The following is a 25,659-nucleotide window of genomic DNA, read 5'->3' on the forward strand; positions in this document are numbered from 1 at the left end:
ATTTCTGGGTGTTTAATTGATTGCGCAAAAATGCTTTAGAGATGTTTAGGGAAATGGGTGTGATGAAAAGTACATTATAGATGAACAAGGAAAACAGAGAGGCAGTGGAACAGTGGGGCCAGTTGTGTGAAAACAAGCTGCAGGTCACCACACCTGCCTGGCCAACTCCAGGTTCCAGATAAACTCTCTGTTATGTCTGTGTGCCGCCAGAGAACTCCCAGCCAGGGCAACTGATCTGGGATCTAGCCTGGAGATCTGCAGACTCCGGGCTCAACAGCCAAGTCTCCAGGGGGAATAATGGCCTGGAGCAGGTACTGGAGAGACCAGCGCGGGCAGGGCGGGGATGAGCGGAGGGAGCCGCTCTCGGCAGGGCCCAGCGGGTGGGTGTTGAGCTGACAGCCGCTCGGCCTTGCACCGCCCGGGCCTCGGCACGGCCGCTCTGCTGCACAGGGAAGGAGCGCCCGCCAAAGCCCAAAGCCGCTGCAATGAGCTCCCTTGTGACACAGTGCACCACCAGCGGCCTCCCAGGGGAAACACATCAGCACAAACATCAAATACAGAGCTTCACTGAGAAATTCCATTGTTGCAGCTGCGGGGGGGGAAGGGTCAGCACAGCTTTACACTGTTGCAGCTTAGGTCCCTTGAGAACAAGCTGCAGAAGACAGAAATCTTAAAAAAAATAATAAAGCCAAACCCTGGATTTCTTACAAAAACCGCAACTTTTTATTTCCGTACGTAAATCCTCCACGAGAGGCTTACGGGGCGGCTGCCCGGTGTTCCTGGCCGCTGGGCGGGGCGGGCCGTGCTTCCGGCAGGGGGCGGATGTTGGCGTTTGAATCGGCCGTCGGTTGGCGCGCGGTGCGGCCCGGCCGGCCCGGTGCGAGCGGTGAGTGCCGCCCTCGGGGCTCCGCGGCGGGGACAGGCCAGTGCCTCCCGGCCCGGCTGGCCCGGTGTGAGCGGTGAGTGCCGCNGGGACAGGCCAGTGCCTCCCGGCCCGGCTGGCCCGGTGTGAGCGGTGAGTGCCGCTCTCGGGGCTCCGCGGCGGGGATAGGCCAGTGCCGCCCGGCCCGACGCCAGGCAGGGCGGCGGGGCGCTCCAGGGGCTGTGTGAACTGCCGGGGCAGGGAGGCGGGAGCCCCTTCCTTCGCCGCGCGCTGAGCGACGAGCCGCAGCCTCCCAGCCCGTGCTTTGCGGAGCCGCCGCCGCTTGGCTCCCGCCGCTCGGAGCGGTGGAGCTCCGGGAGTAGCTAACCAAACGTGTTCCCTCTTGCCACCAAGCTAGCGGGAGACGGGCGGCGTCCTGGGGAGTGTGGCACGGGAGGCGAGCGGGCGGACGTCGCGCACCGGACCTGCCGCGGCCCTTGTGCCGGGCGGCGGCGGCGGCTGAGCCTGCGGGGGGGACGCGGCCCTGAGCCCCCATCCTCGGCTCCGCGGGACGTGCACCTGGAGGTCCCTCCGTGGGGAATTCGGGACACACAGGCTGTACGGATGGCTTCGGGAGAGTTCCTTTGTTATTGTGCTGGGGAAAACGTGTGCCTGATAGATTTGTGCGGCTTGGGGCTGGCTTTGTTTTTTTCCTTTTCAACCTCTAGTTAAAAGACTCTTGAAATGCCTTACGTTATGGAGCAGTAAAAAATTACAGAATTAACAAAATCTAAACACCCACTCAGGACTTTTCTAGCATGTTTAGTCTAAGTAGATACATTTTATTTACATCGGTTTTCTAGACACTGGGCGATAATGTGGTAGTTCCTGTCTTGCGAACAGATTGATGCGGAATTGCTTTGTTCATGTGAAAAGCCCCAGAGGACCTATGCAGGGGGGCCTCAATGGTTGATCCGGGTATCTTTTAACTTGTAAATTCGAACTTTGGGTTTGTTTACCTGTAAGAATTTGAGAAAAGTAGAGGGAATTGCGGATGGGGGTGGTGTAGCGATTTCTTTTTTCTTTCTGTTTTGCTGGAGCTAAGGAAAGGTGGGAAGGTGATTTTCTTGTTTCCAGCTACATAGGTGCTTTGTCCACCTGTAGGGCTTTTTGCAAATAAGATCTCGGGTTTTGTGCCAGTGTGTGGGTAGTTTCTTTGTTGTATTATCGCAGGAGCTTGAGAACCGTGAAGCCATCCTGGGGAAATCCTGAAGAAAGGGAATGTGTGTGAGCTCTGTGCTTGTCTTTTGCTCCCTCTACCTGATAAAGTATAGTTATTCCTTTTTAATTTGGAAGAAAGGAAGTGTGTTTCTGGGAACATGGTAGTCACCTATTTAATCTGACGGTCAGCGTGGTGTGTCTTTAGGAACTTTTTCACCTAATTTAGTGGTGGTGCTTTTTGGTTTGTTTTTCTTTTAGACTGTTTTTTGGCCAAGGTCCTTTGTGTAACTATTCCAGGTCTCAGTGGCATAGCGAAGTTGCCTTGTGCCTGAGACTTCTGCCTCCCTTCCTTATTCTTTCTCAAGATTATTGTCTCCTTCCCTAAATCTCCAGTAAAATTGCTACAGTGCTTCCTTTTCAAGAGTTTGAATTAGCCTAAAATTTGTTCCTGAGGCTGATATCTGGTAGTCATCAAAACTGTAAATACTGGACTACAGATAGCTCAGTCTTGTCAGGTTTCTGGTTTGAACCTTGTATTTGTTACTGGCTGCTTCCCTGTTCACTTCAGCATGTGAGAGGGAGTTGTCTGCCTACCTGACATCTAGCCTGGAGATGCATGCCATCACTCATGATTTTTGGCTTGCAGAATTTAGGTAATGCTTTCTTCAGCTTCCTAAGGGAAGGCAAGTCAAAGATCTACAGATGTGTTCCTAGAAGTGTTCTGAGAAAGAATAATCATCTTGGTGCTGTGGTGAAGAAACTAGGAATTATTTGGTTTGGGTTGTTTTTTTCTCCAAGGTGGGCTAGCATAGGATGCATGGTGTGGCACACAGTAAAGGGCAGCTCACGTGATGTTTGAAAGAAATGCCAAGTTAGATCAGTGTTTCTAAATAAATTACTTCCCACTTCTGAAGGTAAAATACATTGTCCTACATGGTGTAAATTAAGTTCCCTTGTATGCATGTTCTGGTTTCCTCACCTTTCTAGGTTTTTTTTTCCTTTGGCATTTTTGTGCATCAGGATTTCTCTGATTAGGCCAGGATCCTGCATTCTCCAAACTATAGGAACTCTATTCATAATCACATCACTACACAGTTATATTTTATTTCCAAGTTTTTTGTATTAGTACAATCTTTATTTGAGCAGAAATTAGAGCTGTTTCCTAGGTTTTCTGTGGACCATTATTTCTGTTGCTTAAAAGCAGTAAAAACTCTTCTGTACAATTAAATTTGTAGATAACTAGCTGTTGCATTGGACTTTATTTTCTATTCAAAAAATAAAATATATTGTTTGTTAGTTTGGGGAAATAGTTAAAAGTTGTTATATCTCTCATTGGTCTAGGATTTTTTTTTCTGGACAATTGCATCCTGCTTTCTGAATCCCTATCTCATAATAACAGTTGAATTATTATGTTCTTTTATCATAATCCCACTTTTAGTATATTGAGTTTATGAGGGTTTTTTTTCAGTTTTAAATAAAACAAAAGAGGTGTATAATGTTCATTAATGCACTGGTTGTACTTAATACTGTGTTTCTTTTGCATGACAGACAGCCAGAAGAACTCAGGATGAGTAAAACAAATAATTTTGATGTTCAAAGCACATGTGAGTAAAGTTTTCATCAAATAATTTCAGAAAGATTTAATCTGCATACATAATGCTAGTTAGAACTTGTTTTATTTGGGTTCAAAGAGCAGTTGAGTTTCCAGTAGTCAAGTTATTGTGTCCAGGTTGAGGCTCTTCAGTACAAGCAAGACAAGGAGGTCCTGAGAGGGTTCAGCAGAGGCCACAGAGATTTAAGGTATGGGGCATTTCTCTCATGGGGAGAGACTGTGGGAGCTGGACCTGTTTAGTCTGGAGAAGATTGAGAGGGGATTTTGTTAAGGCACAGAAATATCTCGGAGGCAGGTACTGAGAGGATGGTGTCACTCTTCAGTGGTGCCCAACAACAGGATGAGGAGTAGTGGTCATGAACTAAAACACAGGAGCTTCCCCCTCAACATGAGAAAGAGTTTCTTTACTCTGAGGGTGGCAGAGCACTGGAACAGGCTGCCCAGGGAGGTCATGGACTTGCCCTGTCTGGAGACATCCAAAACCCACCAGCAGATCCTGTGTCACCTGCTCTAGGTGGCCCTGCCTTGCAAAGAAAGGGTTGGACCAGATGATCTCCAGAGGTCACTTCCAACCCTAGCCATTCTGTGAAATTGTATTGGAACCACCACTTGTCTCAGTAAATTAAAAAGAAATAACTTACAAACTTCCTTGGGTTTGTTTGCTGTAATTAGACTATTTTAAAATAGTATTTTCTGCAGATGTTTTAAGAAGGTAACCTTGTGAATTTAGCAGCCAAATCACACAGAGCTGTGTTTGAGATGTAACTTCCGGGACTTTCTTAGGCTGAAGCAGTAACCCTATTCGTGTTAATACTGTGGCTGTTCTTAATCTTATAATATTGTAATTGTGTTTTATACATCTACTAGGAATTAAAGGGAAACTATTAAAAGTCTATGGAACTATGATAGTGGGCCAGAAACTCCAGTAAGTGGGAAATCCTCAGAGTTTTAGTTGAATGCAGTGTTGTCTCAAATTGTTAAATGTTTTTAAAAGCAATGGTAGCAAATGACTTGGCATCATTCACATGCTTATCACTAAGGTTATCATATAGGTAGACAAAAAAATAGCTGATTCATGGATTCAAACATGAGGATGACTTCATGTATAGTACTTAAAACAACTAGATGGGATTTCACATGCACCTGGACATTGTTGGCCATTTCATAATTCTCTTTGGTTGTTTTGGGAAGAATATTTCAATTGGGAAGACAGTCTGTTTGTGAATTTAGCTTGCCTAATAGACCACTCCTGCATCAGCAGGCTGGTGAAGTATTTTCTTCCTGGTAACTGGAGGGGGAAGAAATAGTACATTCTTCTATATCTATGATAAAATTCAACATTAAGGAAAGAGATATCTACTGTCCTGTATCCAGAAATTTACTTGAAGATGTGTGTGATTAAAAGAGGTGAAATTTACTGCTCTGTAGCTGATCAATAGTAATTCCAGTACACTCACTGTGGTTATAAACATGGTTCTGTATTTTAGTTTGTGTTCTCTGTGGACGGACAGATGACTGCCCTGAAAAGTATGGAGAAAAAAGGACCTATGTGGAATACAATCTCACTGTTCATTATTACTGTTTGGTAAGTGTATGGTATTGATCTTGGACTTTCCTGCTTTATCTGAAAAAAAAGGTGCAACAAGTATTTAATACTAACACGCTGTTGTAACAATTTTGTTGCTATGAAGCTTGAAATGTGGGCTTTAACTCATAGCCTTGTACTTGTCAGGTGCAGCAGATGAAATAAGTAAGTCCTAACAAGCCTTTATTCAAAGCTAAATTCTGTTCATGGTCCATTTAAAGGAATTCATTAATTCTCCCAACCTATCATAGCAAATAGCAGTGAAGGTACATGTTAAGACAAAGGTAACAGTAATATTGTAACACTTAAGTCCTAATTTTCAGCTAAGTTATATGTACACTCTTGATCACATTAGTACAGTTTCACTAATTAGTAGAAGTTTTTAATTTAAACAAAGCTGTGGATATAACCTGCAACTTCTGTTGTCACCCTTGACATTTTCCAAGATTCATATTCTTAAAGTTATACTTAAACTACCTCTAAAACTTTAAATTTCTGCAGGTCTTTAGAATAATACTACTTTACAAAAAAAGTGTTTTATTTATTAATAAATATAATTTGAATTGTTCTCCCCAATTATTTTAAAATAAGTGCCAAGTATCAAAAGTAATATGGGGTGTACGTTTTCTCTAAAAGTTCTTTAGAGAGTGTTGATTGTAGATGGTTTAATAATTTGGATAGGGAATCCTTTGAAAACTAAGGAGAGTGGAGGTTTTCTTAAGCTACATAAAGATAGAAATATTTGTTTTTAAATAAATTTTAAGCAGCTGTAAGAAAATAGAGGCAATTACGCCATGTTAGTGGTAATTTTGTTTCCTATATAAGGCCATATCAAATAATAAGAAAAAATCCTATCCTAATGAACAGCTAGGAAAAATCAGGCATGCAAGACTGAGCCTTAGGACTTATAAGGTATTTTAACTCCAGGAAGCTCATCACAGTATCTTTTACATTTTTTCGTCTCTACTTCTTTTAAAAATGAGCAAAGCCCTGTGATTTTCCTTAAATATAGTGTATGTTATATTAGAAAAGAGTTCTACAAAGAGGCACATTAGTGACAGTTTAATTATTCTTTTCCAAATGTCTCACAGTTGGAAGAATATATTTAATTGGTTTGGGTATATAATCTTACATTTATTTGAGTAAAATATTGATAAAACTAGTTTAAATGGTGCTATGTTGAAATTATAAAATGAGATTCTAAAGAATATAGACAGCATCAAGTTGTGAAACTCTTCAGTATTTGAAGATTGTAATGTAGCTGCCTAACTTTAAATTATCATCAGGCTCTTCTGATTTGCCTAGTTACTTGATTCTGTGTTTATTTAAATCTCCTCTAAAGTGAATTACTTTTCCTCTTAGGTGACACTTCAGTACAGTTACTTCCTACTGTGCTTCATTATCTCCACAGCACAATTGTCATTTATATTAACTAAGCTAATTTAATTTTACTTCCTCTGAAGGTTTATATGCTGAAAGTAATTGTTTGACAATTATCTGAATAGTCAGTGTATTTTGCCTTTCTTTTTGAAGTATACAATCTCAGGCCCTACAGTACTATACAATACTTTGATATATTTGTTATTAAATATTTGACATACTTATTTTTCATTTTACTGGTTATTGTCATGTCACACAAAAATGTGCTTTGCTATATAAATATATATATAAATACAAAAATTTATTTTATTATAAAATGTTTTTATGTCAGGTTTTTAATCATTAAAATGTTTACATGTGAGGTTTTTTAGACTAAGCTCTTACTTGACAAGCACAGTGTATGTAACTTTAAATCTTCAGGTTAGGTGGATATTTTTAAATACTTAATTTGTTTTTGTAGTTGATGTCAAGTGGCATTTGGCAGAGGGGTGAAGAAGATGAAGGTGTAGATGGATTTTTAATCACAGATATTAGAAAAGAAGTAAATAGAGCTGCAAAACTGGTAAGAATGATGTCTTTGGTATTTACAAGGGGAAAAAAGTAACTTTTAAGTGCTCTTAGTAGTGCCTTTGGGGTTTGTTTTCTTCCTCCAATGGACAATGTGCTGAGCCCACTCAAGCACCTGAATTTTGTTTAAGTAACAAGTATATTTGATTTGTGGAAGCCACAAGGGAAAAAACACCCTGCAGAAATTGTAATGATCCACCATTAAAGGGAAGGAAGCACCTAAGGTTCATAAATGCTCATTAGGCAAAAAGAGTGACAAAAGTCAGAGGCTCCACTAGAGATCAGAAAGTTTTGTTGGTCAGTTACACACTTGGCATGGAAACTGGCCTGGGCTTTGTTGGGGGACACCTTTTTAGGTTAGGTTTCTCCACCCCAAAGGCAGATTTCTTGCCTTCTATGTAAATTAGTTATCATGAGTAGTCTGTTCTTTCAGGCCTTTCTGGAAATGGGTTGGAGGGCTTTGGGGGTCTAAATCCTACCCTATAGTCCATGCCTGCTTCCTGCCACAAGTTCCTCTGCTTGTGCTGTGTCGTGTTTCTTTCTCATAGCAAAATGAATCTGCCTGGCCCTCTGCTCCAGTAAAGTCTTGTTCTTTCTCACGGTGTAGTCCTTGGTTATCACCAACAGTTCTCGTGTGTTACTGCCAGCAGTCGCTGGTTGACTCCAGAGCCATGTGGTTATCAGTGTTTGAGATATGTACATTAGCCCCTTGTCCTCTGGGAACCAAGAGCTCCAAGGGTCTCGCTTTGCAACACTGTTTATGGGGTCACAAGAGAATGGGCTTTAATTACAGTAGTTTTCCATCCTGCCTGCAATTTGAGTTGGTAACTTTCTCTGAAGTTTCAGTAACAAAAATATTTTCCACTTGGGTTGTTACTGAGGCAAGGAAAATAAATTTCCAAAGCTGTCTGTTATAAAATAGGAGCTCATTAGATACCTGTTAGTTCCTGGGAACAGACAGTGTTTCTGGTGAGCCTTAAGAAAGGCTTAGTCCAGTGCAGTTTGTTCAGGTTGGAGCCTAGTGAACGTTTTTGAGATCACAGTGTGGCCTGGATACTTCATTTACAATCCATCCCACAGCTGAAGTTAGCTTCCCTGGGCCTCTACAGTTTGCAACTATTCTGATTCCTTGGGTAAGTTGCACATAAATAAGAGTGAATTGAACCTTCATAATACCTCATGACATTGTGCTGAGCTTGAAGTTGACAATAAATAATTATAGATGCCTATATATAAGTATATATATGTCTGTGCCTATTATACCTGTATAAACTATAAGTACTGGTAAAATAACTTGTGTTTTATCTTACATGTCACAAGGCAATATGCATATAAACCAATACATAAAGTCTGTGAAATAACTGCATATGCTTACTCTTTGTAGCACGGCTAAGCCACATTAGTTGTGTCACAGTTTTAATCTATTAGCTACTATTCTTTCTTACACTTGTTGTAACTTTTGTATTGAATTCCTTTAATTTTACATGTATTTAAAATGTTAATATCCTGTTTCCGAAACAAATTATTTCTAGAAATGTAATATCTGTAAGAAAAAGGGAGCTTCAATTGGATGTGTAGCTCCTAAATGCAAACGAAGTTACCATTTTCCTTGTGGGCTACAAAGGGAATGCATTTTCCAGTTTATGGAAGACTTCAGGTGAGTTTTGGGACTTCGTTGCTTTTCTATTTTCAATTTTTCGTATTTATACAGGGGGTGACTTGGGTTTCTTTCATGGCTTGTTGTTGGATAGGCTGATAGTTGCAAATGGCATCAGATTATCTAGGAAACATACCCAATTTGTGGAAGACATGAAAGTCAAAACAGTTGTATCGCATACCTAATATTTCTGAACTCAGTTCTCAACACTTAAATACATGACTTTATGCTTCTACAAGTAGTTAAGTTGTTTATAAAATTGAGCAGTAAATTCTGAACTCTGAAATAAACTGCATAATGGTCGATTTGGGTTTTTTGTTTGCCAGTCTTCTATGCCTTTGTTGAAACAGCAAATCTTTGGCTACCTGTATCTCTCAGCAGTCAAAACACAGTGTCTGCCATCTTGTTGTTTCCAAGTTATTTGGAGAAGGACTGCAGGGGAACTGGTCTTAATATAAAATGTTTTGTTTTCTTTTACCGTCATCTGTCTAGCATCTTGTCTGTAGTCAAAATACTCTCGAGTGCATTATCCTTCTTATTGTGAGCTGAGTTTGTAGGGTGGGTGGACTGAAGCCTGGCAGGCACTTAGTAAAAACAACTTGCATTACCACAAGTGCATGTAAAGATAAGGCATTTTCAGAAAGGTTTCTTCTAGAGCTGCATTTCTTGGATGTCGTGGTATGGAATATCCCTGAGGCCAGTTTGGGTTAGCCATCCCAGCTGTCTCACCTTCTAGTTCCTTGTGCATCCCTAGCCTGCTTAATAGTGGGGAGGGGTGAGAAACAGAAAAAGTCTGGACTCTGTTCAAGATCCGCTGGGCAATAGCTGTAACATCACTGTATTATAAACACTGATTTCCTCACAAATCCAAAACATCACTGTACAAGCTACTATTAAGAAATTCAACTCTAGCCTAGCCACCAGTGTGTCTGTATTTTTTGCTTGTTGCATAGCACTTACTCATGAAAAATGGATTAATAAATTAATTTTACTGTCTCCAAATTTTATGAAGAAGGTTCTTAAAACATTATTTTGTTAAGGGAACTGTAAATTACTCTTTTTAGATCTTACTGTTGGGAACATAGACCAGTCCAAACATTTACGGATAAAGAATCTAGAGAAGCTTCACAGTGCACAATATGCCTGGATTTGGTTGAACATCTTCCGTTGTACACTGTATTGAAAAGTCCTTGCTGTAAAAATGCTTGGTTTCATCGAGAATGCTTGCAGGTAATACAGGTTCTCCATTTAATTCTTTTTGCATCCATGGAGATCACATTTCTGTTCAAAAATAATGGAACAATTGCTTACTGTTAAGTGTACGTAGTATGTATGAAGTATACTAGGTTTGAAGAACAGTGCTAAAATTGTGTTATGGACACAACAGGATTTTGAGTTTTTAACACTATTAATTTTTCTTTCCCTGTGGCCCCTCATGTTTCTGCATGTATGATACATACTTCATGCCTTTACTACTTTTAGGAACTGAAGTTCAACCTGCATAGTTGCTTTCTTTCAGGTCATTATGTGCAGAATCTGAGTGCTAAAAATGTAATTTATCCATCCTGAGTTCTCCTTGGCTAAATCCAGGACTAGAAAAAGTTAGAACATTCTTTTTGTAAATTTATGCTGGATCTGGAAAGGCTGACTGAAAAGGATAATGCTTTCATTTATGAACCTTATTCTAGCATATGAGTTGTTTCCTTTAAAGGAAGAGAAAATCCTTGCCATTTGCTTTAATGGCATGTCACATCATGATTGATATCAGCTTTAACACACATGTCAGGACAGTATCCATGAATGTAATGCGTGTCAATATTAAGACATAAGTTATTGGCATCTTAAGGATGGTAGTAATTCAATAATTGGTTTGGTTTCTTTGTTGTGTTTTTTTTTCTTGGCACAGTATCAAGCTTTGAGTGCTGGGATATTTTTCTTTAGGTGCACAGTATGTAATAACAAGGACAATTTTCAAAAAGAAATGTTGAGAATGGGCATACACATTCCGGAAAGGTAGGTAACTTTGTTAATGATTTGTTTCCTGTATAAAAACTTTGATAGACTGTTACAAACATTTATTTTATTCTACGGACTTCAGTTATTAATATAAACATTGGTTCTACCTTCAGTTGTAGAGTTATTCAGTTTGGTAAGGAGTAGCCTGTTTTCTTTTAGATATGCATAAGAATGGGCAAAGGTGATGATCGTTATCTCAAACATGTAACAAGAATCTCTGAAAAGTCATTTTTAATGCCATAATTCAACTTAAACTCTAAACCCAATTAGAAGAGAAAAGCACTTCTTAAATACAATAATTTTTCCTTAACAGAGATTGCTGAGAAGTGTTATTTTCTGTGCCCAAGTTTAATTATCTGAATTTCTGTCAAGACAGAATTGTAATTGACTGATTACTCAGCTGTACGACTTCTATCTTCTGCCAAGGGATTGCAAAGGTTGTTAGTATAATAACTGCTTCCAAAATTCCAAACTGTTTTTCCTGTTTCTATCACCTGATGAGGCTCATAATATGACAGAAAGAGATCAGAATGATGTTTCTTTGTTAGAAGTATTATTCCGTAATAACTATTAGTCTCTTCAGAGAGCACTATTAATTCCCTCTTGAAACAAAAGCTTAAGATTCTGGAGAGGAAGAGGACTCAAAATAATTGATGAACTTTGCCATACTGGCCTGGAACATTCTGAGTTACCATTTATGAAACCAGTTTCAGCAGTAACTTGAGTGGGCTGCCTGAACAAATCTTTGTTTTCTGTGAGAGAAAAAAGGGACAGAGACAGAGCAAATGTGCACTAAGGTCATGTGAAAAATAATAAATACTCGAGATCAAAGTAACTTTATGGAAGAAAAAGTACATCTGTATTTTATAGACTTTTCTTCCCCCTCTGTTACCTAGAAACCCCTGTCTGTTACATAGAACATGACGTGATTGAATTATATTCATATGTTTATTGCATATATCTTTTTTTGAAATACAGAGTAACCCATCGAAACAATCAGAAATAATAGTTTTGATATCCAGTCCTTCTGCCTTGTTTACAGGGATGCATCTTGGGAACTTGAAGAAAATGCATATCAAGACTTGCTGCATTGTTATCAACACTGTGATGTTAAAAGATGTCTCTGCAAGAAAGGAAGAGACTATAATGAACCTGACAGGTATGATACCTTTAGCAGGAAAGTACAACTTAGGATGAAATAGTTTTTAGACATGTGTTGCTATTTATATTATTTTTATTTACTTAAATGTCTTGATATTTTTCAGCATCATGTTTTAATGTCAAACACACTGTACAGATAGTGTTTGTTTTACTTAATGTAATCATATTTCAATAGTAAATGTCTCTAGCTTGATCTGGTTATAAAAGCCATGAAGACCAAATTTAAGGGATTATCAGTTACTCTGTCCTAATTTTATACAGGCTGAAGTAGAATTTGTGCATCACCATAGTATGTGTCTAAATGAATGTTGTGTATGTATCATTCAGCATTTAATTCAGCAATTTAATAAGTGTTAAAATACTTACAGCTTTTACAAGAAGTTTTGTTAAAGTAGTAGACTTAGCTTAGTAGTCAGAATGTTTCCCTAGAGAGCTCTCCTTTAAAAGAATTACAATTTGGAAAAGTTGACTGGTGGATACCCATAAAACACAGAGGATTTTGCTGACTAGCAGGGTAAGAAGAAAATAGTGCCTTCAATCAGTTGACTCCAGGGCAGGGGAATACTAATAGCCTCATTCAATGCAACTGCTGGAGCATGAGTAGCTTTTTTTCTTGTTGCAGCTAGATAATGAGTACATCTTGTGTGAAAAAAGTCTCCTTGATTAGAGTCAGTACTACCAGACTGATAAAATTATGTTTTGTTGGTTTAGTGTCTGGATTGCACTTACTATTGAACAGTCTTTGTTTTAAGTAGCCTTATTCATCTGTATAATTGTAAATACCTAAGCTTTTTCTTTTAGTAAATGGGAAATAAAGCGTTGCCAGTACTGTGGTTCTCGTGGGACTCATTTGGCCTGTTCATCTCTGAGGTCATGGGAGCAAAACTGGGAGTGCATGGAATGCAGAAGTATCTTTGCAAAATCAGGTAAAATATGGATGTGACACTGATTTCTTAAATGACAACTTTAAGTTACGTAAGCATACTTTACAACTGGCAAATTCATTAAATTAATAAAATGTAATCAATACAGGGAAGTATAGCAAACGGAAAAAGCGTGCTTTGGCTACTTCTGAAAAGACAAATGGAACAACTTGTTTGCTGGAAGAGCCACCTCCAAAGTCCCCTCGGCCGTCATCTGGATCTCCATGCAATTTTCTGCTCCAGTGTGTAATTTTCTGTTTTCTCACAGAAACTGATTATTGCATAAAATAATACTTAAACATGAGGAAATGATGGCTTATTCTGTAGGAGAATCTTATATTAGATTGCAAATCAAATCAAATTGGAATAAAGTTCAGTGATTGAAGTTTTCTGAGTAAGCCATGAACTCTGGAAATTTGTTATAGTTATTTGGATTTGGTGGCAAACCACTTTTTAGTTTGGTAAAGATCAATCCTTGTCAAAGGAATTTTAACCATTTAGTGGTAGCTTAAGAGTATACAAATGGCAAAGCTTTAAGTTTGCTTATTGGTATTTTTTCCATTTTAATACTGTTCTAGAAGTCTGACTTAAAGATGTTCATAGTAATGTTTTCCATTGCTGTAATAAAACTTTTCAAGTTTGTAGAAACTAATATTTTTAGTTTTTACTTACTGTGTCAGTCAGGACTTTCATCTGATGTATGAGATGCAACTAAAAACATCCCAAGACCACAGTGTATTAAAACACAGAATTGTTATATTTTAAATGGTAGTTCAGACACCAGTGGACTTGATGAAAATGAAGATAAAAATGAGATTAAGTACTGATTATGGGGAAAACTATATTGCTACCTAGAAATAGGAAGTGTCCATGCATTCTTCAGTTGTATCTCTTCTTAAAATACTGTTTTGGCTTATAGATCACCAAAGATAATGTGCCAGAACTTGTCACCTTGCTCACACCTAGAATTTCCAGCATCCAACAGAGTGACAATGTCCTTATCTCCAGTGATGTCAAACAGGAGCTGGTCCCTGAGGCACAGGTATTTCTTCTATTTTTCTTATTTTGAAGAGTAATCTAGCTCATGGCTTTATACTCTATTTCCTACAGAACATGCAGGAGGGCTGGGGGATGTCTCTGTGTGTGCATTTGTGTATATACACTATCCATATGTATTTGTGTGCATATACGGTATCCAGATATATTTCTCTGTGTGATTATATTCAGTATGCATATATATTTGTGTGTGTACATGTGTATGTAGTCACTGCAAAAATGAGTATACACTTAAAGCCTGAAGTCGTAGCTTGAGAAAGGCTTCTGCTAAATGCTAGAGGAGTGTAAGGAGAAAGAAATGAAACCTACTGAGAATTTTTAGGTTAGATAGTGAGAGGATCAAAACCCAGAAATGCATATTTGTCCTTACTGATGCATGGCTAAACATTCATTAGAAAATAGGGAATAAAGAGAATCCTAATTGCTTTCTTCTAATTAGACAGGTCCTAAATTTTAAACCTTTTTGTATTTGTATCATATGAATAGTTCATGATTGTACTAAAGCCAGTGCTAAAACAACATATTTTAATATAGAATATTCAGTTTAAGGACATAAAATTCATTATCCTCTTGTGAGTAGTTAGTTTATGGATTCTACCTGATGTGCTAAAAATTCTGATGAGGGAATAAGTTATTTCTAGGAGATGCAGTATTTGGGATAGTTTTGGTTGGAAGCTAGAAAACTAAGAAAACATCTTGCTTTTTTAAGTGAGAACTTTCTTCCTACTCAAATATATTTTTTTATTATAGTGACAAAGATTGCTCTCATTTGGTTGCAAAACATCTTTAACATAAAATAAGCTCTTCAATCTCTTACTTGTTTCAAGTTGTTTAAATGTCAGCTCATTGTGTGAGAATTATTTGGCACTGTGTTGGAGTTACTGAATTAAGAAAATCATAATTTGTTTTATGCCAGGGTAATTATTTCTACCTCCTTTTTTCAGTTCTTAGAGGTATTTTAAAACTTGCCACTACAGTGTCAAAATTTTTTTAAGGCTATGCTAAATGTTTTACTGATACAATTCAGCCAATACCTGAATGTGCCACAGTGTTCAGAGAAGTGTTCTTAATAGACTACTAAAATGTTTTTTGTGTAACTTGCTAATTATGAATCATAACATTTCATCTGAAAATACATGCTATTTTCTTGTAGGCAATTAAGAAAGCAAAGATGGGAGGCTTGTAATATACTGAAGCAGTTAAAGGTACAAGTTAAAACAAAAACAACAAGACTTAACATCAACGCAGAAAATATTTGGAGTAGTGCTTTAAAAGGATTTAGGCAGCGCATTTTTAGTCCTACAAACACTATTGAAGTAAGTTTCTTAAACTGCAAAAATAGATCGAAGACAAAAACTTCTGCTGCATCAAAACATCATTTCTTCCAGTTATTAATGCATCACCTTCAGAATTCATCATTGTTTGAGGGCTCTTCTGGAAAGAATTTGTCCCTTGATTTTCAAGGTAATTAGTTGCTTTGTTATTGAGAAGTGTATAGGTTAAAATATTTTTTAATCTTCAGCCAGCATGAATGTCAGTTCAAAAGTACAGTCCTGAAGGATGAAAACTGGGGTTTGATTTTTTTATTTTTTCAATTCTAAAGTGGGATGGTGTGTGGATTTGTAATTAAAATTATTGGGGTTGGTTGGAAAAGTTGATGACAACCATGGAAAAACAGCATATAACTAGATTTGGGGCTTTTTTAATTAGTGTATTTGTTCTCTTCAAGTGAATTTCTTTCTTGCTGACACACATTCTCTGCTAATTATTTTCCCTTCCTCAAATTTCTAGAACATTATTTCTCATAGCATGCTTCTTCCCAAAGACGCCAAGTTAGTTTCTTTGAATTCTTATGCTTAATAATTAAATAAGCATTGGGTGTGAAGTGGAGGAGGAAGTTACATCTCCCACACCTTGATAGTGGCTGAAGAGCTGGTGTAAAAGAACGTGGTACTCCTTTGTAAAAATATGGTCTTGCAGTTTGAACCTACCAGAAGATAGCAAAAGTCATTAAGAAAAAACAGCACTATGACATTTTCTATTAAAAAATGATGATTGGAAATAATTTCTATGTGTATAAATAGAAATATTTTTCTATTTGCAGCTGTAAAAGAGAATCTTTATTTTGAAGCTGGTAAAATGATTGCAGTTTGTCTGGTTCATGGTGGTCCATCTCCTGGGTTTTTTTCCAAAACACTGTTTGATTGCCTTGTCTATGGTCCAGAGAATGTGAAGCCAGTTTTGGAAGATGTTGCTGATGTTGATGTAGCACAAACAATAAAAACGGTAATATGCAATAAGTTTTATTTCTTACTTAAGACTATATTTGGAGATAAAGGACTTGCAGGATATAAATTTTGTTGAAATTAAAAAGCTTATTTTTCACATATATGTATACACACATGTAGTAAACAAGTGCCTAACTTATCTTTTTATGCAGATAAAATATGCAAATAATGTGTCCAGCCTACAGTCTACACTACAGGACTGTTGTGAATTCCTTGCTGCTGCTGGATGTTTAAAACCTGTAACAGCTTTGTGTGATAAGGACACGCTGGTGAATGACCTATTGATCTATCATGTAATCAAGAGAATTACTTTACCCTTAGAAAGGTTTGTTTTGTTTGTGTTTTTGAACTTCTTGGTTCTTTTCCTCACTGCAACTCTAAATAATACGTTGCTAAAACTAACTTTCACGAGTTCTTACTTCTACTTACTCTCCATTTAAACCACTGAAGTGTACTGTAATTTTCAGTTAATTAAGTAGCAACTGTTAACTAGGTAGTTAAACCGAAAGACAAATTATTCCTCTGCATACCTGCTCTGACTTCTCCTTGGTCAAGGTTCCTTTTTCAGCCTTATAATGAAGGCAGATTCACAATTTTTAAACTACAGCATCACAAAGACCTTAGCACTATAAAATTTCTCTAGCTTATGTTCAATTTTAATTCGGAATTGCTTGAATTTAGAATATTTACATTTCAGAAATGCTTAGCATATGTTTAGAATTCAGTTGAGTTTTCTTGACTGTTTTGTGTGTGCCATTAGAAGTGCAATACTGTCAACAAGTGTTAAGTTGGCCTGTTTAGAACATAAGCATTGAATTGATGTTACTGTGAGGTAATGATCTCATTAGCTGGAAAAGTTGCAGCTCTTGACAGTTCTTTGATTGGTCTCTGGCCTTAATTCCAATTCACATTCTTCAGCTGCTCTGTAAAAATTTATTGGATGTTAATTTTTTCAACAAGCATAGCCTGATTTAAACTTCATATATAGTGTTATCTATATCATATCATTATATCCTATCTAATGTTATCAGCATTGGACACAGCACTTCAAGTGTGGCCTGACTGAAAAAGATCACCTCCCTTGAACTGCTGGCAACACAGTTCCTAGTATGGCCCAGGAGGCTGCTGCCTGCATTTGCCACAGGCAGAAATAATAGCATGTAAGCACATGCAGTCTTGCAAAAGCCAAGTGAAAGCTGTCTTTTAAGACAACTTATTTTTTCTATTGACAAGGAATTTAAGGTGTTTTCCAAAGAGCTGTTTTTAAGAAAGAGAATTGCTAGATTTTCACATTAAAGTTAAAAGTACCTTGTACATACAGTCTACTACCTGGAGATAAGGTCAGTTTCTACATTTCACATATCCTTTTATTTCCCCGTAAAGCTCTAGAGAAACATTTAGATTGTTAAAATGAGAGTTAAACACATTTCCCAAGACAAAATGAGAGTAATATGTAACCTTTTTGACAAGAGTTAGAGACTGGAGATGGGGAAGATTTATTTTATCCCATCTTGCAGCTTTATAAAATGCAGAGATCTGACGTGTGATCACTCTTTCTTTTTTCCCCCTCCTAGTTTTAGGCAGGGTTTGAAAACTCTTGGCGTTCTAGAGAAAATGCAAATGCACCCGGATGTATTCTCTAGCATATTGTGCCACAAACCCGAAAGACTTTCAGCAGAAATTGTTTGTGATCTCTTTACAATCCATTCCTCATCAGATGTAAATAAAGTTGAAGGTGCTGATTTTTGGATGGGCTATTTGCAAGATGTGGAGAGTAAGTAATTTTTTTTTATTTTTTTTTAGTTTTAGGGGTCAGTGGTGTAAATAAATCAAGGTTTTGTAGTCACTATCAGTTCCTAATTGTTCTTTCTTCCCCCTCTTTCTTACTAATTGGAATTTTTGAAACTGTTGCCCAAAACCTTAGCGGGGTAAATATCTGAAAAATTTGCTCTAGGATTCCTGCGAATTAAAAAACAAAAATCCAACACACAACTTTAAGAGATACAGAAAAATCATTTATTAAATAGATGGACTGAATTATTAAAGACCAGTTATCTATCTTTTTCATGCAGAAGAGATTCTTGTATTCACTTAAGATGTCTCAGAACTAATTTAAGTTGGTTTTTCTTGCTAAACTTTTTCTGAGGTAGCCATATAACTGCTAATTATTCAGCATATTGGTTTGACTGGGTTTTTTTCCACTTAGTGCTTAACATGCAGGGTAGTGGTTTATATGCAATAATCAATGATAAAACTCAATCCTATTTTTTTAGGTGGTGAGTCTGTAGTGACGTTGGAGGATATTCTGCTCTTCGTAACAGGCTCCTGTTATATACCATCCATTGGTTTTGATCCTGAACCTACGATTAAATTTTTGCATATAACGTATCCCATTGGAAACAGACTTCTTAATTGCTTAGAGCTTCCCATAACAAAGACGTATCAGCAGTTCAAAAATAAAATGGAGCTCACCATCAGGAACACCCTAAGAGTTGAAAAGGAATAAGTATTTTTGCTATTAAACTGAATGTTGGACACTTGAGTTTTCTGCAGGAACATCTGCTTTTAATTCACTCCTGTATTTTTGGACAACATGCTTTTAGTAATTTTCGACCTTTCCCCCAAAATTATGCTAAAAATTACGTTGTGGGGGGAAAGACAATTTTCAAATTTAAAAAAAAAACAACTTTATCTCCTGAATAATTTTCCTTTTGACGTTGACTTTAAGAGTCCTCCATCTCTTGCAGAAGTACTTTAAATGTCAGCATTTGCTGTAGACAGATATGAAATGTTACCATACTCTGTAACAGGTAAATATGTGAATTGTATCAAATACTTGGGTAAATTATTTATCAAAAACAAACCAGGTGCGTTTTGAAGACAACTGCTGTAGAGCATTGTCTTGTGTAAAACTCTGATGCAGTTCTTCAGTTCCATTTGTATTATCTCAGTAATTGATTTGTGTATTGATTCATTTATGTTCTGATGGTTCATAGAAACCTGGGAAAGTTAAAATACTTTTAGTTTCATGGTCATTGTGGCTAGTGCATTCGAGGTCTGGAGAAAACATTGGTAAAATAATACAGCATAAGAACAAAAACTGATTGAACTTGTGTCTCTGTTTTTAAACTAAATCTTTGACATTTGCACATTTCTGCATTCTACTGTCATGCATTACTTTTTAATTACTGATAGAGCCAAAATAGTAAACACCAGAAGTTTGTTGAACATGCAACAATAACTGGTCTTTCAAAGTGAAATACATTAGTTAGACTTAATGTTGTTGAGTATGAAAGAATAGGAGTTTCTTGCTCATTAGGACATGTAAACTTGTCTTCCATTAAAGTATATTCATACAACCATGTACTAAAGCTTTTCTTTAAACTAAAGGCAGTCAACCATCAAGCTTGTTTGGGTCTGAGACTTTTCTAGCTTTTATTCTAAACTCTTCCAATTCAGTCGTAGGCGCATTCTGAGCACTGTAGAAAATATATTTTAGTGCTGCAGTACTTTGTGTAGATGGCCGGGCCATTGAGCTGTGAAAGATAAGTAGTGAAATTCCTATGCAGAAACACTTCAATGTTACTAATGCTTCATCTATGACAGTAAAAGGACATTGAAATACATTCTTTTTAAATGTATGCTGCTCTCTGTTTTGAAATTATATTATTTCCCTCTGTTAGTTTTGACCACTTTGTACTTTGTCCTGAACATAACTTGTGCTATAGATGTAATACAGATACATACGTGTCTGTATGTATGCACATTCTTCAAAATACTGGGAAGTGATCATACACTTTTTTATTAATATAGATTGATTTGAATTGAAAATATAAGCAGGATTGCTTTACATTTGAATTCCTTGGCAAGGAAGTACATCCACAGTAATTATAAATGGATAGGTGCTTCTGAAAAAAAATGTAAGAAAGTCTAAGGAAATCATTGCAAGTCTTAGATCAGATATTTCTCATTACTGAATGCCTAAACAATCTAATATCATCAGTCTTGTCATTATAAATTTAGGAATACTAGAAATTAAGACAGTACTAGCCATGGTTTTTGCTTGTTAGCCAAAAACATATTCAAGTCTCCTTTAAAATAAACATGATCTCTTGGAGAATGTAATTTAACTTGTTTATATATAAGCATTTTCTCAGTGTCTTCTCCAATAGTACAGTGTTTCTGATCTTTGCATAATTATGACTCTCATTCTGCCAATAAATTCTTTGTATTCTTACCCTTCACAATGGTCTATTACCATTATAAGGAGAGTGGTTTGGCACAAATATGTTTACATAATAAGGATTCATATTGTATGTTTGTATTTTTCAAATATGAGTTTCCTGCAGATATACTTTAAAAATGATTTTAAAATTATTTTGTTGCCTAGCTAAAGATATGTGTTCTGTAATGTTAGTCTTCCAGATTTTACAAAACTGGCAAGCAGAGTGTGAGTAATTTTAAAGGACAAGGACTTCTGGTGCCTGCAGTGTCAAGAGAAATTGTTCAGAACCTGGAACAAAATAAACTGCATTTTAAAACCTTTGATGGAGAAAGAAATAATAAAATAATTTGAATATAAGGCTTCAAAACATTCCTGAAATTACAAAAAATAGAGTTTACACTTTTTATTACTTTTTACTTTTGAACTCATCAGTTAAAAGGCTTTTATATAAAAGGCAGAACCTAACCTATATGCCAGGTGTAAAAAGATGTTAACTTTATAACGAGCTTTTATACAATGCTATATTCAAACAATGAACTTGTAAAATTTCATAGTGTGTAATATTGCTTTAAAGGGTTTTTCTTGCACAGAATTTGTTTCCATTTTCTAATACTGATGTGTACCCATTCAAGACAAGTTGTCTTCTCCTTTTCTGTTGGTTTGATCAGCTCTATCTAGACACTCCAATATAATACTTCATATATTCAAGTTGTATTCCTGAATGTTGCTATGGAAAGGAATTTTCTCATTTTCAGCATTTATCTATATAGACCAGTCATAAATTTATTTGAACTGTTCATTAGAATTCCAATGAATAAGCTAACTTCCAAGCACAGAATGGCCTCCCTTGTCTCGAAATTGTAAGAGCAATTTATATAGGTATAAGAATAGTAGGTTTTTTACTATTGTATGAGATCACTGAAGTGCAATATTATGGGGTAGTTTTAATTTTACATAAATATAACCTGAGGCACACCTGGAAATTAGGGAGGCTGCTTACTTTCAGTATTTCTGTAACACAGGGAGAATAATTGTGTATGCATCAGTTGTGTATTAAATATATTCTTAGAGAAGCTGCATCTTTTATAAAATTTGTCAGTGCCACAAAAGAAGTGTTACAGTACTTTTTTGTGTTTGGCCAAAGAACTTTATCCCAGTTTCTGCATCAAACCCTTTGTTTTCATTTGGAATCAGCACATCAAATAAGCGATTTTCTAGAGATAATTTTTCTACTAAACCATAATATATTAGTATTAGTGGGTTTAGTATGGTCTCCTTAACAATGCACATACATTTAAAAAAAAACCCTCAAATATTTTAGCTCTGTTTGAAAGACCAAGGAATAAGAAATTTCTGTGACTTGCCTTTTTTTGCCCATTTAGAGAATGCTTGCCAGAAAACTGTTAACCTTTTTAACTTATTTAAGAGTGAAATATAGTCCAAAGGAGAAAAAATTTGTTCATGCAAATATAGAAGTCTAAACCATTGTGTGCTGCAGATTTGATTATTTTCATTAAGATGTTAAGTCCGGGAATTTGAAAACATGAGGATTTTGAGAGTATTAGTAAATCCTACTCACATTCTGCATATGCATTTTGAAAATAGTATCAAAAAATCTGATTTAAATTGAAAGAATTGCAACTTTGAATCCTACAAAACATTCAAGTTTATACTGCATCTGTTTTATATGGTGAAACATGTTTAAAGCTCAAACTTTACTGTTTCTTACCTAAGGGAATATCTAGTTGGACAAAAGAAAATTAAAATGCAAAAACTTTTGAAGTGTCAAATCATATGTATAGAGAAAATAATTTTCAAAATGTTGATGTTTGTAAAAAACTAATCTAACGCTCTGATTTTTGTATTACATAAACAATGTTCATTTTAAAATTATGGTATTTAGAACGTTATGCAAAAAAAATGTAATTTTGTAAATTTTTTTAGCTCTAACTTGAACTGCAGGGATCAGTGCCTGAACTGTTGCATCTCCAAGCAACGTTTTGCATGACACAGGTAGCATCAGTGTTGAAATAATAACAACTGTGGGGAGCACCGTGTATATGTCCAAAGTGCAATAAAAGGTTAAATATGTAGCTTCCGTGTTTTTATTTTGTTGATTTATGGGTTTTAGCTCTAGAAGTGTTAACATGATTTTTTTTAGCTTCATTCGTGTACCTGTAGATTTCTATAAAGGTGTATATGGCGTGTTTATCCCGATACCGTTGTATCCAAAGCTGAGCTGGAGCAAGGGGCTCTTCCCCCGTAAGACTGATCTAAGTGCGACCTGAGGCAGAGGAAAGCGCACTTGTAACTATATTCCGCAGTGATAACTCACTAAAACTTCATGACTATTTGTAGCTAGCTCCCTGGTTTTGAAACATCAGACCTTTCATTTGGTCTTGAGGTGGTCGTATCAAAGCTGTTTCAGTTACTTCTTGAAACTTCAGTCGGAGAGCACAACCTCCCGCCTCCTCTACAGCGAAGCGGTCCCCAGGGCGGTCCCCGGCGCAGCTGCCGGCCGGGGCAGAGCCCGGGCCTGTGCTGTCCCCTCAGCGGGCGTTCCCGGCTGCCGCGGGGCCGCCCCCGGCCCGCCACGTGTCGCGGCGGCTGCGCAGGCGGGGCGGCGCGGCCGGGCCGGCGGCGCGGGAAGATGGCGGCCGGGATCCGGGAGAAGCAGACAGGTGAGCTCTGCCCGCGCTCCAGCCGCTCGGCCGGGGAGCGGGGCCGGCCGCCGCCGCGCCTGCCGCTTCCCCGCGGGGATTCGCGCCCTCTCACCCGGCTCGGGTCTCCCGGCAACGGGGTGGCGGCCCCTCTACCGCCTTCTCCTCGCCTCTGCGGCGGTGGGCTCGGGGCGGCGGGGCTCCGGAGCCTCGGGCCGCAGTTCTCGCACAGGGACCCCGGCCCCGCTTGGGCCCCAGACCCGGGGACGTGGCCGTAGGTGCCGCCGAGGTGTGGAAAGGCGCCCCCGGGGCGGGACTTGGCCGGGCCCGGGCCGTGAGCGGTGCCTTCCCCGCGGCCGTGGGAGCGCACCCTCCGTTTCGTTGCTTTCTTCCCGTGGGAAGGATCGACGGGAAATAGCGTTTAATGGTGCAAAAATAAAGCTGTTGTTGTCACGTTCATGTTTAGACAATACAGGGGGGTCCGAGCGTGTACTGAGCCTCAAGAAACTGAGAATACGATAATAACAACTAAATTAATTGTGCATGAGGGTTTCTATGAGTAAAGGGTTTCTTATTCAGTCCTTTCATAGACATTGCTGAGAGTCCTTAATTGATTCTTCTCTGCCTTGATGCTGCTTCGTAAAGCCTTGAACATACTCCAAAAGCACAGGGTATGTCAGCTCCGTAGTCCTCTACTTCCCTTGCTTGCCGAAGTTGTAGTCAGTAGTTAAGTTGTAATCATGACACTTTCTCCTTGACAACTGCAGTATCTTTGGTGTTATAGAGGATTCTGGATGTATTTAGTTAGTATGAAATAGTTCAAATCATCTGCCTAAAAATCTCAGTTGCAGTCTCTATGGACCTTAAATATTTTGCTAGTCTGCTTCATTTTTTGGTACCAGTCTACTTCATTCCTCTGCCATCTATCATTGATAGTGCTATTTGATGTTCCTCTAAAGTCCTTTATCCATCTTCTCTTTGCTATCTGTCTAATAAACTGTATTTTCTTTGAGCTCATATTCTGTACAGCTTTATTCTTTTCTATTCTGTTTCACCATGTTCATAGAGTGGGTTGTATTGAAAGGGACCTTGAAGATGATTTCATTCTAACTCTCTGCCTGCTATGGGCAGGAACACCTTTCACTACATTAAGGTTTCTTAAAGCCCCATCCAACCTGGCCTTGCACACTTCCAGGTAGGGGGTATCCACAGCCTCTCTGTACAACAGTTCCAGAGCCTCACCACCCTCATAGGGAAGAATTTTTACCTTATACCTAATCTAAACCTACTCAGTTTAAGGCTATTCCCCCTTGTCCTGTCACTACATGCTCTTGTGAAAAGACCCTCTCCAGGATTCTTGTAACACCATTTAGGTACTGAAAGGCACTATAAGGTCTCCCTGGAACCTTCTCTTCTCCAGGTTGAAAAACCCAACTCTCTCAGCCTTTCCTCGTAGTAGAATTACTCCAACCCTCTGATCATCTTGGTCGTCCTCCTCTGGACTTAATCCAACAGGTTCAAGTTCTTCTTATGCTGGGCCCAGGTGTGGGCACAGTACTCCAGGTGGGATCACACCAGAGGAAAACAGAGGGGCAGAATCCCTTCCCTCACCCTGCTGGCCATGCTGCTGTGGATGCAGCCCAGAGTACAGTTGGCTTTCTGGGCTGCAAGTACACATTGCCAGGTAATTTCAAGCTTCTCAAGCACCAACAGCCCCAAGTCCTCCTCAAGGTTGCTGTAAATCCGTTCTCTGCCCAGCCTGTATTTGTGCTTGGGAGTGCCCTGACCTAATGCAGGAACTTGTACTTGGCCTTGTTTAATTTCCTGAGATTTACACAGGTTCACCTCTCAAGCCTGTCAAGGTGCCTCTGGATGGCTCCCTTCTTTCCAACTTATTGAGGAGAAATTTCTCCATGGAAAGGGTTAAACATTGGAGTGAACTGCCTATGGATGTGGTAGAGTCACCATCCCTGCACGTGTTCAGCTGGACATGGCACTTGGTGCTGTGGTTTGGTTGACAAGGTGGTGATCAGTCAAAGGTTGGACTCACTGATCCTGGAGTTCTTTTCCAGCTTGAGTGATTCTGTGATTTGGTGGCCACACACAGCTGTATGTCATTGGCAAACTTGCTGCAGGTGCACTCAGTCCCACTGTCCATGTCACCAACAATTGTTACTTGATTATTTCAGTCAGCTTTTACAACTGAATCCATGTTGTATTCTGTTAAGGAGGTCTTTTCCAGGGAGCTAGATTCACCAACTAAAGTATATTCAGAAAAAGGTTTCTTATCATTTAGTTACAGTATTACCATATATGTGCACCATCTGTTGTGACCTTTATCCTGGTTCATAACCAGAATTGTTATTTCATAACAAAAGCATATAATTGTGCAAGCACAGTAAAAACCTGATCCTTACTCCAGAGAACATTCAGCATTAATGTAAAT

At 38.3% G+C, this 25,659-nt stretch overlaps 2 protein-coding genes across 6 annotated transcripts in view; both read left to right on the forward strand.

Moving 5' to 3' along the window:
* Positions 1 to 812: 812 nt before the first annotated feature.
* On the forward strand, positions 813 to 22,646 carry G2E3 (G2/M-phase specific E3 ubiquitin protein ligase). 5 transcript variants are annotated; one of them, XM_015631840.2, is made up of 16 exons: positions 813 to 886; positions 3,632 to 3,687; positions 5,183 to 5,280; positions 7,121 to 7,222; positions 8,760 to 8,884; positions 9,949 to 10,114; positions 10,791 to 10,897; positions 11,943 to 12,059; positions 12,863 to 12,987; positions 13,094 to 13,226; positions 13,904 to 14,026; positions 15,194 to 15,504; positions 16,145 to 16,326; positions 16,481 to 16,653; positions 17,903 to 18,102; positions 18,602 to 22,646. In XM_015631840.2, the coding sequence occupies exons 2-16, from the start codon at positions 3,651 to 3,653 to the stop codon at positions 18,832 to 18,834; spliced, it is 2,232 nt and encodes a 743-aa protein (XP_015487326.1). In that variant the 5' UTR covers positions 813 to 886; positions 3,632 to 3,650; the 3' UTR covers positions 18,835 to 22,646. The 5 variants fall into 5 exon arrangements, with proteins under 5 accessions (XP_015487326.1, XP_015487327.1, XP_015487328.1 ...); XM_015631841.2 differs by having other exon boundaries at positions 878 to 959; XM_015631842.3 differs by lacking the exon at positions 813 to 886 and adding an exon at positions 986 to 1,015.
* A 523-nt stretch (positions 22,647 to 23,169) lies between these two features.
* SCFD1 (sec1 family domain containing 1) overlaps positions 23,170 to 25,659 on the forward strand; it is a 48,558-nt gene continuing 46,068 nt past the window's right edge. The window contains exon 1 of the mRNA XM_015631299.1: positions 23,170 to 23,234. Within this exon, the coding sequence (XP_015486785.1) occupies positions 23,204 to 23,234 (31 nt within the window). The 5' untranslated portion in view covers positions 23,170 to 23,203. The remainder of the gene's footprint in view (positions 23,235 to 25,659) is intronic.

This window comes from Parus major, chromosome 5, assembly GCF_001522545.3.
Source record: "Parus major isolate Abel chromosome 5, Parus_major1.1, whole genome shotgun sequence".
Lineage (NCBI taxonomy): Eukaryota > Metazoa > Chordata > Aves > Passeriformes > Paridae > Parus > Parus major.

Coding starts and splice junctions, on each gene's coding strand:
- G2E3 (XM_015631839.3), top strand. CDS start 3,579: ATGTTCATTAATGCACTGGTTGTACTTAATACTGTGTTTCTTTTGCAT. Junction 7,223..8,759: donor TAAATAGAGCTGCAAAACTG/GTAAGAATGATG, acceptor AATTATTTCTAG/AAATGTAATATCTGTAAGAA. Junction 18,103..18,601: donor CTATTTGCAAGATGTGGAGA/GTAAGTAATTTT, acceptor CTATTTTTTTAG/GTGGTGAGTCTGTAGTGACG.